Source organism: Mus caroli, unplaced genomic scaffold (assembly GCF_978045245.1).
Source record: "Mus caroli unplaced genomic scaffold, Mus_caroli_1 scaffold_5, whole genome shotgun sequence".
NCBI lineage: Eukaryota > Metazoa > Chordata > Mammalia > Rodentia > Muridae > Mus > Mus caroli.
In genome coordinates, this window is record NW_028227260.1 from 73,759,279 (window position 1) to 73,774,147 (window position 14,869).

General features: G+C 39.1%; 2 protein-coding genes across 12 annotated transcripts in view; both read left to right on the forward strand.

Moving 5' to 3' along the window:
- Positions 1 to 14,869, forward strand: part of Arhgef9 (Cdc42 guanine nucleotide exchange factor 9) — a 167,519-nt gene that overhangs the window by 20,667 nt on the left and 131,983 nt on the right. For 2 of the 11 annotated variants that reach the window (XM_085838113.1, XM_085838123.1), the window contains exons 1-2: positions 9,030 to 9,090; positions 9,978 to 10,005. The exons of 1 other annotated variant lie outside the window; for it this stretch is intronic. In XM_085838113.1, the coding sequence (XP_085694239.1) occupies positions 9,086 to 9,090; positions 9,978 to 10,005 (33 nt within the window). In that variant the 5' untranslated portion in view covers positions 9,030 to 9,085. Of the gene's footprint in view, positions 1 to 8,926; positions 9,095 to 9,977; positions 10,006 to 13,424; positions 13,484 to 14,869 lie in introns of those variants that run through there. 8 more of the 11 variants (XM_085838114.1, XM_085838121.1, XM_085838120.1 and 5 more) reach the window with 8 other exon arrangements.
- On the forward strand, positions 8,725 to 8,904 carry LOC147004638 (uncharacterized). The gene has a single exon (XM_085838125.1). It carries the CDS (start codon positions 8,725 to 8,727, stop codon positions 8,902 to 8,904), a length of 180 nt encoding a protein of 59 aa, XP_085694251.1.

Below are 14,869 nucleotides of genomic sequence, written 5' to 3' on the forward strand. Positions count from 1 at the left end.
GTTTATCTTTCTGGAAAGTGTTGTGTAGAGGAAAGTATTTAGGAGGGATTTGAGTTTGACACCCTCATGGATTACTTACAACACTTGAGAGAGCCATTGCTCTGAAATGGAGAAAAAGTGTAAGGTTTGAAAACAAATTTCAGTCCTCCTATTTCTATATCCTACATGTATGGTTGTGGCCAGATGACGCAAACACTCAGCTGTAATTTCTTCCTCTTTAAAGTAATGATAATAATTTCATCTTCAAAGACTAATGGGAATAGTTCAATAAAAATACATTTTAGCCCAGTACCATGGGTGCCCAGCACGTGCTCCACTCCTGCTTCCCCCACCATCACATATATTATAGAGAAGATTTCTGTCTATCTAGGAACATTGGAAAGAAACAATTGATTTTTCCTTCATTCTACAATTCACACTCTAATCATTAACAACTTCATTAATTATCTGACTTTGTTTGGAACACTTAACATATAGCATTGAAATTATGTGCATCATTGGCTGTCTTCTCCATTAGAATGCAAGCTCTCTGAGAAGCTTGTTTGGCTGTCAGAATAAGTGCTTATTGAATTGGGCTTATTTTATAGTCGTGCAGATGTCTGTGCTGAATAATTAAACAGGTGTTCTTGTTTTCGAGAAGTTGATTCTCTCAAACAGAATGGACAGACATAAAAAAGCATCTAGTAACATAAATAAAAGTAGTATAAGTAACACAAACGAACAAATAGGATTCAGTACCTGTAGACTGGCCGGGACAAGCAGGAAAAGTTACTAAGTACGGTGGGTTGGGGATTAACTTACCAGTCAGTAAATACAGTGTGAGAGGGATAAAGTTAAAATGTAAAAACTTTCTTGAGAGTACTTCCTGGAAGAAGTGGGACTTTGGTATCTGCTTGAAACATGATAAACAAAACCCAACCAGGAGTTAACCTTTCTCTGCCAGAAAGAAAAGTTTCATACCTAGAAATCTTCTTTTGGATCTGGCAGAGTAGAACAGTGAAACATGTAATGGGCTGTTTATGCATCTAATCAATACAGTAACAGGCAAGGGATTTACCATTTATATCAGAAGAATAGCTTATTAATTAGGTCAAAAGAAGGCAGGGGGCTGAGTAGGAGCAGGCTGCTGGGTGGGGATGAGGGGCTTCAGGTTGTATCAGATGTTGCCTCTATTTGGGAGAAGTGCAGTTTCCTGGTGTGTAGTTTGAGTAGTGCCAAGGACTATCTAGGTTGGCCAGTGTACAGTTCTGGGAGGTTAGAATGATCCACATTGTAAGTTATTTTCAGTTGTGCAGTTTCTGCCATGCAAATCAGGGTCATGTACATAAAGTCCTGTCTGATTGATCAAGGGTACCAAAATGCAGCTCTGTGGTGTCAAGTTACAGTATTTCTGAACCATGCTTGTAAAAATTTCTAATGGGGACCAATTCCATTTTCTGGTCTGTTATTAATGACCTTCCCTTTGCAAAGCCCAGGTCAAGACATTGAAGCAGTTTATCCCTATGACTCAGGATATGCTTTATCATATAACAGAATATTGGCTTTGGGGCCATATTGTTTAGATTTATATTTGTATTCTACTAATTGCCAGGAATGCTATATTGGACAAGTTATTCGACTCACTTTGTCCCAGCTTTTACATAGCTAGAATTTGCATAATATTATATATTTCATAGGGTTCTGAGTATTTAAATAGTTAACACATTGAAGGGGCTCAGAATAGTACCTGGCACAGAATAAGTACTTTATAATTGTTAATGGTTATCATTTTCTGTGGAACTGTATATGGGTCGTAAGAACTAATGTGAATTTGGAAATACTTACATTCCACATTCTTTCATGAATGAATAGCTTCTTATCCATAGCCATGGCAGTAGTGAAAACACCTGTCTCAAAGTGATAGCTGTGAACTGAGATTTGCCCAAAGTTTTCGGGGTTATCTTAGATGGAAGAATTTTCTCCTCATTGTGGGAATTGGTGTTGAAAGTAGGTAATCAAGACATTGCAGAAAGCAAGAGAGTCCCAGAAACTTTCATATTAATAGTACAAAAGGGTGGATCAGGGGTGGAAAGTATTGTTGTTTAAATTGAGTGAGTTTTTTGGTTTTGTTTTACACTTTGAGTACAAGGTCCTACATTGTCATTGCTTCACACTAAGAAGGCTTAGATCAAATGTCATGCTGAGAGTGTAGACTTTTGAGACTCAAAGCATAAGAATTTTGGTCTCTATTTGCCAGTAGTTAGCTGTGTAATCTTGAACAGATTGCTTTTCTCTATCCAAGAACCTAGAATATGAAAGTTTTGATTTTCTCTGTGATCCTACAAGGCCTTGCCACTCTGGTTGGAGTATAGGACTCTGAGTGCAGGCTGGAGAAGGAAGCCACATTTTTGCATTTAACAAATGATTACGAAGTACTTGAGAGATGTGACACACTGTGGTGATGTGGGGGAAGACAGCATGGTCAGAGAAAGCCTAGACTGGAGGAGGTGACACCCGAACTGTGCTTTGTAGTAGGGAATGGGAAGATGGCAACAATTTGCCTAGTCTGTAAAACTAGAAAACCTGATAGAGTACCAGAACTGCTGAAGGTTCTGTGTAGCTGCAGAGTAGAAAAATGAAAGTGCACTGGTAAAAGCTGAGGTTAAAGAAATCAAAGAATACCATGTGGGCAGGACATTGTATGCCATGCTATAGAATTTGCCATTAACAGCATTAAGAGCAGTGGGGAGCCACTGAAGACATTAGAACCAAGGAGTTATATAAGTTGAGTCTCAGCTGGAACAAATAAAGCATGTTAATTTTCAATAGAACGTGTCTTAGTGTATGTAGGAAATCAAGGGCTTATAAAATTAATGGATAGGATGGTAAGGCAAGGCTTGGGCTGGGCTTTTAAGACTGACTCCCAGAACCTTATCAAAGTACTTCCTATCTCTGCCACAAGGAGGGCAGGGGAGGCATAAAGGATTCTGGGAGTGCCCTATTTTATTTGCTTTCTCAAATTCTAGAAACTACCCTTGCTCTGACTATTGAGTAGTATCTCATCATATCTTCTAGATAAAGAAAAGGGACCCTTTCTCTGGTTCACAGAAAGTACAGAGATAATTATCAGACCCCAGGATTATGGTAACAAAGCTACAGAAACCCCCAATGTCCTCACCATGGTGTTCAGGAACGGAAGCAGTGATGATATGGCTTTCTGCCTCACCATCTCCTGTTATTACACTCACAATGCTGGCTACAATGGAGTCTTAGAGGTGAGAGGTTTTTGGTTAGTGTTTTTTTTTTTTTTAATTTGTTTTGTGTTTCAGCTATATGCAAAAACAAGCTTACATAATGATATAGATCCTTAGCATATAATCCACATTATCCATCATAGGATCAATAAGAGCAGAATTCTTTTGAGAGAGCTAATTTGGACCAGAGAGTAGAGGCAGAGCTGAGGAGGCAGAGTAGCGCAGGGACCAGGTAATGAATGGTAATAGATGAGAGATGAAGAACCGATTAAAGGTCGTGGCATCAGGATGCAAAGAAGACAAATAAAAAAGAAAGTAAGGGTGAAGGAAATCAATGGGCTCTGGACACTGTTTTTGTTTTTTGGTTTTTTTTTTTTTTTGGACACATGAAGGAGAGATGGGACTTATGGATAGTTTCTGGCTATTTTGCTGTGTAAATGTTATTTTCAAGAGTCAGGGAACTAAGGGGGAAGAATAATTCTATCAGATGTGGGAGAGAGATGACTTTGCTTTCAGACTTATTATTAACTTTGAGGTACTTGTAAGACATTTAGAAGGATACAATCAGAAAGCAGCCAGAGACTCATCTCTGGACTTTGAGAGCTCCTTGAGTATAAACAGCAGAGAAGTAAGTTCTCTGTTTACCTGCAGTCAAGTGCCTCTTTTTTTTTTCCCATTTGTGTCCAGCAAACTTGTTCCCAGAAATTTGTTGAAAGGAAGTATATGACTGCAATGTAGGTGATAATTCAAGCTTTCGGAGTGGATGCACTTATTCTGGGGAAGTACAGAATTGAGAAAGTAAAAGGGCTGAAATCGAAAGGATTTTTGGAAACCATGACATTAATGACTAGATGAAAAGCCTGGGTAAGAATTGAAGACAGGCTATGTATGTAGATGGTATACTTAAGGCGAGAAAGCCATAGGAGAAAGACACAGATAAAACTTTAGCAATAATTTGTTTCTACGGGGAAGCCAAGGATAAAACTAGGTTATCATAGATTGAGGTAATAGGAAGTAAAGAAACCATACTAGTTTTCTTCTGCTGCTATGACAAACACCATGACCAAAAACAACTTAGATAATGAACAGATTTATTTCATCTTACATTTCCAGGTCACAGGCAATCTAACAGAAGTCAGGCAGAAACTCAAGGCAGGAACCAGAAGGTAGAAACCATGGAGGCATGCTGCCTGCTTGCTTGCACAATGGGTCATGCTTAGCTAGCTTTCTTATACAGCCTAGGTCCACCTGCCTGGGCATGGCACTGCCTACAGTGGGCCCTTCTACATCAATTAGCAATCAACACAATGTCCCACAGACATGCCCACAGGCAAATCTGATCAGGCAGCTCTTCAACTAGGGCTTCTAATTCCCAGGAGATTTATTGAAAACTAACCAGCACAGAAGTAGAACTAGATATGTGTGTGTGTGTGTATGTATATATGTATATATATATATATATATATATATATATATATGTGTGTGTATATATGTGTATATATATGTATATATATATATATATATATATATGGGGGGAAAGTTCTAGCTGCATGAATAAATTAGCTATGAGGGTCAGTATCTGTCTCAACATAACCTTTAAGAGTAGATTTCAAGCTGGTTGTGGTGATGGATACCTTTAATCCTAGCACTAGGAGGCAGGGGAAGTTGGATCTCTGGGACAGCCAGAGCCACATAATAGAGAAACCCTGTCAATAGATAGATAGATAGATAGATAGATAGATAGATAGATAGATAGATAGATAGATAGATATTTTAAGAGGAAAGAAAGAAAGAAAACAAAGAGAAAGTAGATTTCTTTTCAAATTGTTTTGGCTATTGTCAAAAGCTCATTTTATACCATAAACTAATATTTACATTTGTATTTTTATATAATTGAAATAGATACTTTATGGAATAGCATTTATCTTAAATAGATGGATATTTCAGATAAGTGAAACAGAATGATACAAAAACTTTGTGTTTTTCTTCCTGTTAAAATAATATTTCTTCTTATGGTTGAAAATTTCATTGAATGAATATATCCCATTCATTCAGTGGATGGCTGCTTTAAATTTTTTCATCTTTTGGCTATTATAATTAATGTTGCTATGGATGTTTATGTATGAGTTTTTGTGTGAACTTGTTTTCCTTTCTGTTACAAACATATCTAGGAGTGGAGGTATTTTTAATTGTATTTTATTTTATCAGATATTTACTCCTTTTAGCTTTTTGAGGAACTTTTAGACTGTTTCACATACTGGATGTATGTATCATTGTACATTCTACACAAAGGCTTCAATTTTTGGTACGATCAGACCTAGGGTCTCCTGCATTCCAGGCAAGTACCTTAACATTTAGCTATATCCCTAAGCTCATTATCTGGCTTTTTGTTTCAAACTGTCCTAGTGAGTGTAAATTTTGTATCTCACTACTAAAAATGATGTAATGAGTATACTGTATTTGCATTTCCTGCATTTTATTTGAATTTCCCTAATGGCTAACCATGTTGAGTATCTTTTCATGTATTAATTGACCATTTCTTTGGATAAATGCTATTCAGATCCTTTGATGAATTTTAAATTGGGTTATATTTCTTTTTAATGATGTTATTTATTTATAATTTACTGGAGGGATGTGCGAAGGTCAGAGGATACTTGTGGGAATTGGTTCATTCCTTTAAATATGTAGATTCCAAGGATCAAGCACAGTCGGTCAGGTCAGGATCAGTGGCAAGCTCCTTTATCTGCTGAGCTTCCTAGCTAGCTTATAGTTCTTTTTAAAAGTTATTATTACGGTGTGAGTGCATGTGCATTGCCATGCATGTGGAGAGCAGAGGATAAATTTGTGGTGTTGGTTCCTATCTCCTATCTTTGCGTGGCATCTGAGGATCAAATATGTCAGGCTTTGAATCAAGAGCTTTCCTCTCTGACCCATCTCACCAACCCTTGGATTATTTTCATTTGTGTGTGTGTGTGTGTGTGTGTGTGAATTGTAAGAACTCTATTCTAGATACAGGTCTATAGTCTGACTCTATTTGCAAGGACTTCTCACCTTTCTTAAAGGGTGAGGAGTCCACATATATGATAGCATCCTATGAAGCCAGAAGTTTTAAATTTTGATGTTGTTAAGTTTAACTAATTTCTCCTTGGTGGCTTGTGCTTTTGCTACATTTAAGAAACCATAGCCAAGGTCACAAAGGTGTCCCCTTAATCCCTCTATGTTTTTAGACATTGTCATCATGTCTAAACATTTAATAGTATTCTTCAATATCATTAGGTATTTGGTTTCTGTTCGGATTTCCAGTTGTTTCATATATCACAAATGTGTCTGTGTATCTGGGTGTGTCCAAATTCCACCCCGGTCAACTGAGTTATTTGTAAAGAGATCAATGTATTTGTGAGAAACTGGATTATTGATCTTGTAGCCTTTCATGGTGTACATTTTATAATTAGAATCCCTGTACTGCAGTAACCTCCTTCTTTGGTCCGCTGTGTGTTTGGTAATTGATAATTAGATCTAAAAGATTGATCTGATTCAGGCTTTTTGTTGTTGTTTTGTCAAGAATCATTCACAAACGATTGTTCTATGGGCCAATATGTGTAAAGTGTGGTCTCATTTGGAGTTTATTCTATTCTGGAGGGACTGAGACTATTTTTTTTATGACCTGCACTCATTCGGAATTTCTAATAATTTAATTAAGATAATGACTCTCTGAGATTCACAGATTTCTAGAGAATAGCAAACAATTCCCATTCCACTTAAGAGTCCATAGTATGCTCACAGTTCCAAAATTCAGTTTGTTATATCTCTGGCTAATCCAGTTTCTTCTTTCCGCTGTCAACTATCTGTTGATTCTTAAGGCTATAGGAACCTTAAGAAGAGGAAAGGGTCTGAGAGATTATCTAGATAAGGGAGCCCTTCTTTCTTGGGGGCCCAGGCCATTGTAGAACTTACATGTATATTTCTGAAGTTGGACTTCTGGGGTCACTTTATTTTCTGGGAAGCTTAAGTCCCCATGCAACAGAAAGGAGACGGAAGCCTGGAGACATTGCCTGAACGTTACACAGCCAAAAAATAAATGGGAGTACATTTGAACCCTCTGGTCTCTAGTTCAAGACACTTTCCCTCTGAGTGTCCATTCAAAGCTATAAACACTGAGCAAAGCAATGGCTACAAGTAGATGGCAAGTTCTTGGAAAGTTTATATACAGCAACTATTTAACCCATAGCTGGCTTACTTTCTTTATACTCAGAGGGTTGGGAGAGTGCCTGTTAACTGTAGTGTGAAGAAATCACAGTCAGAGCAGGACAGGGCGGCAACAGCAGAGAAAGCCAAATGGAACTGGATTGTTAACAAGTTGGTGCCCCTATGGTTGTGCCCACAACACTGATTTGTGAGATTTTATTGCTGACAGTCAGTGGTCTGCAATTTAGTTTTAGGCAGTGGCTAAAGACAATTGCTTCCTATTGACTATAGGGGCTGCCAACTTATATGCTTCGTTTCTACCTATCAACCTACCTAGTTGCATTTTCTATTCCTTCTCCTTTCTCCCTTTTCTTTATCCTGCCTTTCCCCCACCCTTCTCTTTCTTCACTATATCCTCGATTTCTTCTTTTATTCCATCACATCTTTCCTTCTCTTTCTCCTTTCCATCGACTTTCTCTGCCTGCCTCCTTCTTTTATCATGCCTGTTCCCCCTCATTTGATTCTGTTTGTTTCCTCCCCTCTTTCTCAGTCTTTTTCCTCGTCCTTCAGTCTCTTACCCTCCCTTCCCCCACAAGTTTTACACCCCCACGTAAAAACTGGCTTTTGGTGGCTCCCGAAGAGAGAGCAGACTCTGTGAGGTTTGGGTCCTCCGATTGGCTGTCGTTGCTAGCACACCAGCTCAAGTCTCGCCTCCGGGCACTGAATGCGCAGCTGCAGCATCTGCTATTGGCTTGTTCTCTTGTCAGCGTCTCTGTCAGAGACTCACGCTGGCGCCCCCAGTTTCTGCGTGAATAAAAAGGCAACCTACCGGCTGAGGTGGGGGTGGGGAGAGGAGAGGGAGAGGGCAAGCTAGGAAAGGCTAGGAAGAGTGGCTGGTAGCCTGGAATCCCTTGAAGAGAGAGAGCTAGCAGACGAGAGAGATCTTAGGAAGCTGATGAACTAGAAAGAGTAGGGGAGACTGAGACTGACCGGTAGCCAGCTAGGCAGACAGACGCATGCCCGGACAGACTCTGGAGAACCGATAGGTTCATTTTGCCTTTCTTTTTGAAAAGCAGGATTTTGATTTTTCTGTGGCGCCCAAGAGAGAATGCTGGACTCTGCTACCTTCAGCTTAAGCTAAGATTTCTCAGTTAGGGAGGAAAGATCAGCCCAGTCCCGAGAGGGGGAGGGAAGCAAAAGCCCCTGCCTCCAACCCCCTTCCCTCCCCCGGACCAAACTCGGGGACCAAACCCAGACCTTCCCTAACCATCTGACTTCCTCCTTTCCTTTTTAGCATGGTGGCTGTATGGACAGTCTGACAGAACAGAGATTGACATCTCCCAATCTGCCGGCCCCCCACCTGGAACACTACAGTGTTCTGCATTGCACCATGACCCTGGATGTGCAAACTGTAGTCGTTTTTGCCGTGATTGTAGTCCTCCTGCTTGTCAATGTCATACTCATGTTTTTCTTGGGAACGCGCTGAATGGAGTCCAGCCACCTGAGCTGTTGCGAACTCTCACTTTGATTTCATCCCAAGAGCCTCTGAGGGGGAAAAAATCAGGAGAGTCAGTCTGAGACAGGGAAAGAGAGGGAGAAAAAGAACAAGCTTTCTTACTCAGGGGGGAAAACGTTTTGAGCTTCAACATGGCCTCGCTGTGATATGTATGACGTTGGTATATTATCTCTCCCTAAATCTTTTGTCATGTCTTGTCTTTTAAATATGCCTGTGAGTGGAGTTGCTTATTGCTTGAGTAAAATTGTTGATAGAGAAATGTTTTCTATTTAAGTGTGCATGTTTGTGTGCATTCTCTATGTGATGTTTGTGGAGCAAGCTGTGTCCTGTTAAAGTGGCTTCGCTGTTTGTGATGGCTTGTTAACTTATTCTTTAAAAACTGCCTTTAAACTTCACTATGGGATTTTAATCAAAAATTCTCTCTTGCTATGAGAATGCATTTGGGTTTGTTTGGGGCTGGAGTTGGAGTTGGTATTTGTGGAAGAGCATGATGAATTTTTTGGCGTTCTGTGAAAGTCTTGCACTGGTTGTTTAGAGAACGAAAAACCTATGCAAGAAATGGATTTATGGAAAATACTCTCAAAATGAGGGGCACAATTTTGAGAAGCGGCACGGTGGGGTGCCTCGAGTTGGCACTTATTAACTGTGTCCTTTGAATTTCAGTTTTGCTATTGAGGGTTTCCAATTTCTGATTTGGAAAGCTGCCATCGTTAAAACATTCGTTAAAGCAGTAAGTGTCGTTTTCATAGCAATCATGAAGCAGAACAAAAAGTATTCTTTTATATTTTGAATTAGCAAGAGAGGATTTTAACAAAATGTTTGAGCTCCTTTTCCCAGATATTATACCCTTTGATTTCAGTTTGAGGATTTTTTTTCTCCCGTGTCTCACCCAGAAAACAAAATCCAGCTTTTTCTCTAGTTTGGAAATAATAGTGTTGGGTATTACTCCTTTGGGGAAAAAGTGTTTGCAGTAGTGTTCATGAACTACTTCAAACAGAAGTTGATAGTGCTGATGGGATTTATTTCCTTATTTGTTGCTTAAGGACAGAGCTCTCTGAAACTCATGTAACTGTAAGTATATAATGTGCTAAATTAAGACTTTGAACACAAAAGAGGATACATAATGGGATGCAAGCTTGGGAAATGTGAGATATGTCTGTATTATATAGCCATGGTGATCCTTGTTGTTATTACTACTATTATTTTTATATTGCTGTTTTTGCTGAGATACCTCTTGGCAAGGCTAGTAAAAAGTCATTGCTAGTGCCAGTGTGTACATAATATTTGCTTTTTTTATTTGTCTTTTCCTTCCTTTTCTTCGATGATGCAGACAGATAGTCCTCATTCCGTTGCTTACCTGACTTGAAACGGTGCCATTTCTGGCTCATACAGCAGTGAATCATGCCACATACACGCCCACACACATGCTTCTAGCTATACTCATGTGGGTGGCTGCTCATGTGTGATGTGCAAATCAGCTAGCATTATGCTGTCAATTTTCAAGTCTTGTTCAGTCTCTTTGGAAATGGTTATTGAGGGGGCCTTGAAATTGTCCTGATAGATCAAGAGAACATTATTTAATGGCACTAAGTTGAGGTTTTGAACCTTAGAGTGTGCTCCAGTTGACTGAGTGTGGGTGAGAAGCTGAACATTTTTTTTTCTTCCTTGTTTGGTACCATGATAGAAGCAGGCTCTGGGAAGCTTCCTGGCAGGCTTCAGATTTATCATCCTTTGGTCTCCTTGTGAGGGCCCCTTCTGGGGAACCAAGAACCTCTTTGAAATGAGAATTTAGTATGATTATTTTTTATTTTTTACCTGTTTGTTTCAGAGAAATATTTAAAGGAAGCTTGCATATCAGTTTTGAGACAATGTTGGAGAATGTGGAAAGGCTCTGTGCTGGGTAGCTGCAGACCTAAGTTTCATCTGTTAACTGATTGTTTGACAGTGAGCTTTGTTTTGTTTTGTTTTGTTTTCCCTCAGTAAGTTTGGGATTCTCCCTATAATATTGACAACTGGAAATCTTTGAACTGGGTGACTTCTAAGTTCTTGCATTCTGTGATTTGGTGCCCTCCATAAGGACTCAAAGTCAGAGGGGAATGGGTTGGAATGAGGAATGAAAAGGAAAACTAATTATTAACCAAAGGACTGGGGGGAAAGGGGACACCTGTATCTTGTTGCTGGTATCTGCAGAATAATTGTTTTGGTCTAGCCACCTGGGCAAGAAATGAGAACTCTTAACAGTGGAATACATTTGACTTTTGATTATGATTTATTTTATACTAAAAGAAAAAGGAGTCTGTACAGCTAGTTTTTGACCCAGGTTTTTAATGACTAAATAATGTCATGAAATGCCTGAAAATCTTTGACAGAAAGCCTTTGGGTGTGCTGCCAGTATATTTCTGGATGTATGTGCATATTCATCTGGGTGGTAGTGGTGGTGGTGGTGGTGGTGGTGATGGTTGTAAATACTCCTGAGTGTGGACGGAGAATGTATGGTATAAGAATATATGAAGATAGCATCAAATTCCTCAGTTCTGATTAGCTTTCCCTGGGGCTGGATAAATGTTCATCACCTAAAGCCTTTTAGGCTTGAATAGAGGGGTCCTTTGAGTGAACATTCCCATCAGTAATTTAAGCTATTAAAGGCTCATTCTTTAAAAATTCAGGAGATATTACTAGTGAGATGGCAGGGCACTTCAGAGCTGCCAGAAGTGAGTTTAGGGAGCAGACAACACGGTGCTAGTGTGGCTTAGTTGTATGTATCCGAAAGCCTTCCTAGTTCTTCAAATATGTGAATTCATGCAACAAGAGAAGGGAACAGAAGAAAATGAGCAATGTAGGCCAGACGAGTAAAACCCTATGCAATTTAACTTGTCTTCTTTTTTTCTCTGCTTTCTGCCTTGTTAAATAACTTTCCTCCCCCTTCCTTTTCTCTCTTATATGTCGCTTTTAAGTGCTTAAGGTACAAGAATAAAGATGGGGCTTTTCCACTCTGATTTGTTTATTTTCTTAGAAAGCCCTTTATTTTCCCTCCTAACTCTCTTATCCCTTTGAGTAGAGGATAAGCCTTTGCTAGGAGGAGGGGGCTAAACAGAAGCTAAGAGATTTTGGCCCTCAGCTCCCCCACCTAGGAATTAAATAAAATGCCTTATTCTGGTATCCTAGTAACCTCATGAATCACCCAGTAACCACTGAACTTCAGAGCCCACTTTTTAAAGGCACAGGCGATATAGTCTCTGTTCAGCAAACACTGGAAGCCAACAAAACTGGAAGAGATGCTCTTGAGGAAAGAGCAAGAAAAAACAAAACCTTTATTGCCTGAAAATGCCTAGAAAATGCATTCACAGTAGGCATGAGAAGCCCAGCCTTGGACATCCATGTTGACTGTTTAATTGGAAGATGGCTCCTGAGTTCTACTCTCTCTTTAGTCATTATCCTTATTTTTAAGATTAACTGAGCCATTTCACTGCCTACTTTTAGTGTAGGAAATCTGTAGGTCTCGAAAGAATATTTTATCTCCATTTTTGGCTTCAGGCAGTGAGACAGTAAAGTGATAATCTGGCAGGAACAAATTGACCAGCATATTTTGGTCATTAAGACGGGTTTCACCTGTCAAAAGCAGCAATATCTGCATCTGTAGTTTGCTAGAATTTTGTTTGTAGCTCAGAGAAGCTGTTCTTTTCCTGTGTTACAGTATTTTCAGACTAGAAATTAGGAAAGTCATTTTGATTGCTTATCTGATGAATGGTGATTGGGGACTGGTTCACCTGTGTGATTTTGTGTGTGTGTGTGTGTGTGTGTGTGTGTGTGTGTGTGTGTGTATGTTTGCGTGCACGTGCATCCATCCTTGCTCGCTCGCTCATATACGTGCTCTTCTACAAAGCTAAGGGATCACAATAAACCTATGGGTGAAGTGCCCTATTGTGTTGTTGAGGCTCAGACTTAGAGTGATTGAGGATACACTCTAGTTGCAGTGATAGTGCTAAATATGCCCTCTTTAGCCTGTCTGCTACCATTGCATCTGATCTTATGGTGTGAAATGTGAAAATTGAGCCTTTGCTCCCGAAATACCTCTTGCAAATGATCTGGATACAGCTCTAATAGCTTCTTGGTAAGAAGCGTAATGGAAGCAGCAAATCTTAGACTTTCAAGCCCTTATTTACAACTTCAGTTACAATAAACAATTACAAAGAAGCTTTGCAACTTCTGTAGGCTGTGTCTCTTGCTTTCCAAGAATCCTTTATTAAAGTTTAGTTCTTCTAATATGTGCCCAGAGTGTCTCTTTCTGTCCCTATGGATCTAGCACTCTAGAATATTTAATTCATTATGCTTTGCCCTGGCACCAAAGTACAACGTGGAAAAACTAGAAAGGAGAAAGGCCTCCAGGAAAGAAGCTGTTAATGGCTATGTCTGTAACACTTTGTCAATGCATGGGCCTATGAAGTTTGCAAAGTGATTTTTATATCTTTCTTAATTTTATATCATACTAGCCATTTGAAATGGGCAAGGATGTTTGCTGTTCCTGGACTTACAACTGAGAAGAGTAAAGGTGAGAACTGTTGGTGGGTCAGCCTGTTTTGATGTAGGAGCATCAAAGTTGACCCTTTCCAGTTAGTGTGAAGCTGAAACGGGTGAGGCGAGGAAGCCAGTGTGTATGAATCATTCCTGAAGTCACATGGCTTCTTTGGATTTGCATGCTTACATTTTTAGTGCTTTTTAATACTTAGTGCTTTTGAAAAAAAACTTTAGTCCATGAAATGTCTTAATGAAAAGAAAATGTCACTATTATGGAACCCTCAAGGTAAAAGCCACTGTGAATTGTTGAAACCTATGTTTTGAGGGGACTACCATTTTCATGCCCTTGTCCTCTTGGAGACACATACTTTTCTATATTTATCTTAAAATGTGCTGCTCAAGATTGGGTAGCTTGTCTACACTACATCAGACCCTGGATTTGATCCTTTGGATTGCACCAAAAAGTAGAACTAAGAACAACAAAAAAGTGCTACCCCAAACTGATAATGCTGCTCCACCTGCCACCTGACGAATATAAAATATGCAGGGGCAGGGAAGGGTTTTGATCGGCCGGTGAAATGGCTGATTGAATTGAAACCTCTTCAAGATGATTCAGATACGCAACTTACCCTTTTGAGTTTGGCACGGTCCTTTTTTTTTTTTTTGAAATGTGTCTTTTACATCAGTTTAGGGTTTTGATTCTCTTCAAACTTGTCATATTTTGTTTTTATTGGTCTATTCTTATATCTTTATGGATTTTAATTTTTTCATCATGTATAAGAAATTCAGGTTTTTTTTCAAGCAACATATCAGTTAAAATATATTTTGTTCATGTATTGTCTTAGCCTTTTGGAATTTTGGAGTTTGTTCTTCATATCATACAGAAGATTAGCAATGTCTAGCAGTGCAGCATTACCTGAAATTTGAAAAGGTATCACAAAAATTGACTCGAAGGTTGTTCTTGTATGATGAGATTATGTTACTTCTTTGATATCTTAATAATGCCTCCTTTGGAAGTTGGAGTCTGTTAAGTTTTCTATGTAGCTGGTCAACTAGTGCTGACTTTATCTGTCAGTGCTAGTACCTGTCCTACCACTGCATTGATGAGGAGAACACGAGATTCATTGCATGCTTTATGGGCATCAGGATACACCCCATTCCTAGCTATTATCTGTCAAACTTGTGCTCCCATGAGAAAAAAGAATATGTTCTTTGCTATCTTTCCCTTAATACGTTTTATTGCAGGCTTTACAGTGCCCTGCCTTGTTGTTTTGGTTTGTTTGTTTTTTTTTTTTTTTTTTTTTTCCAATGCTCACAAACCAGGTGTTATCTAATTGGGTCTAATTTAGCTAAAGGTCAAAGCCACAATTGCTTTCTTTTTCCTTTTTGAAAATGCAGGACATCATGAATAAGACAGAAT

Bases quoted from the DNA above. Each gene is read 5' to 3' on its own strand.
- LOC147004638 (XM_085838125.1), top strand. From the start codon at position 8,725: ATGGACAGTCTGACAGAACAGAGATTGACATCTCCCAATCTGCCGGCC.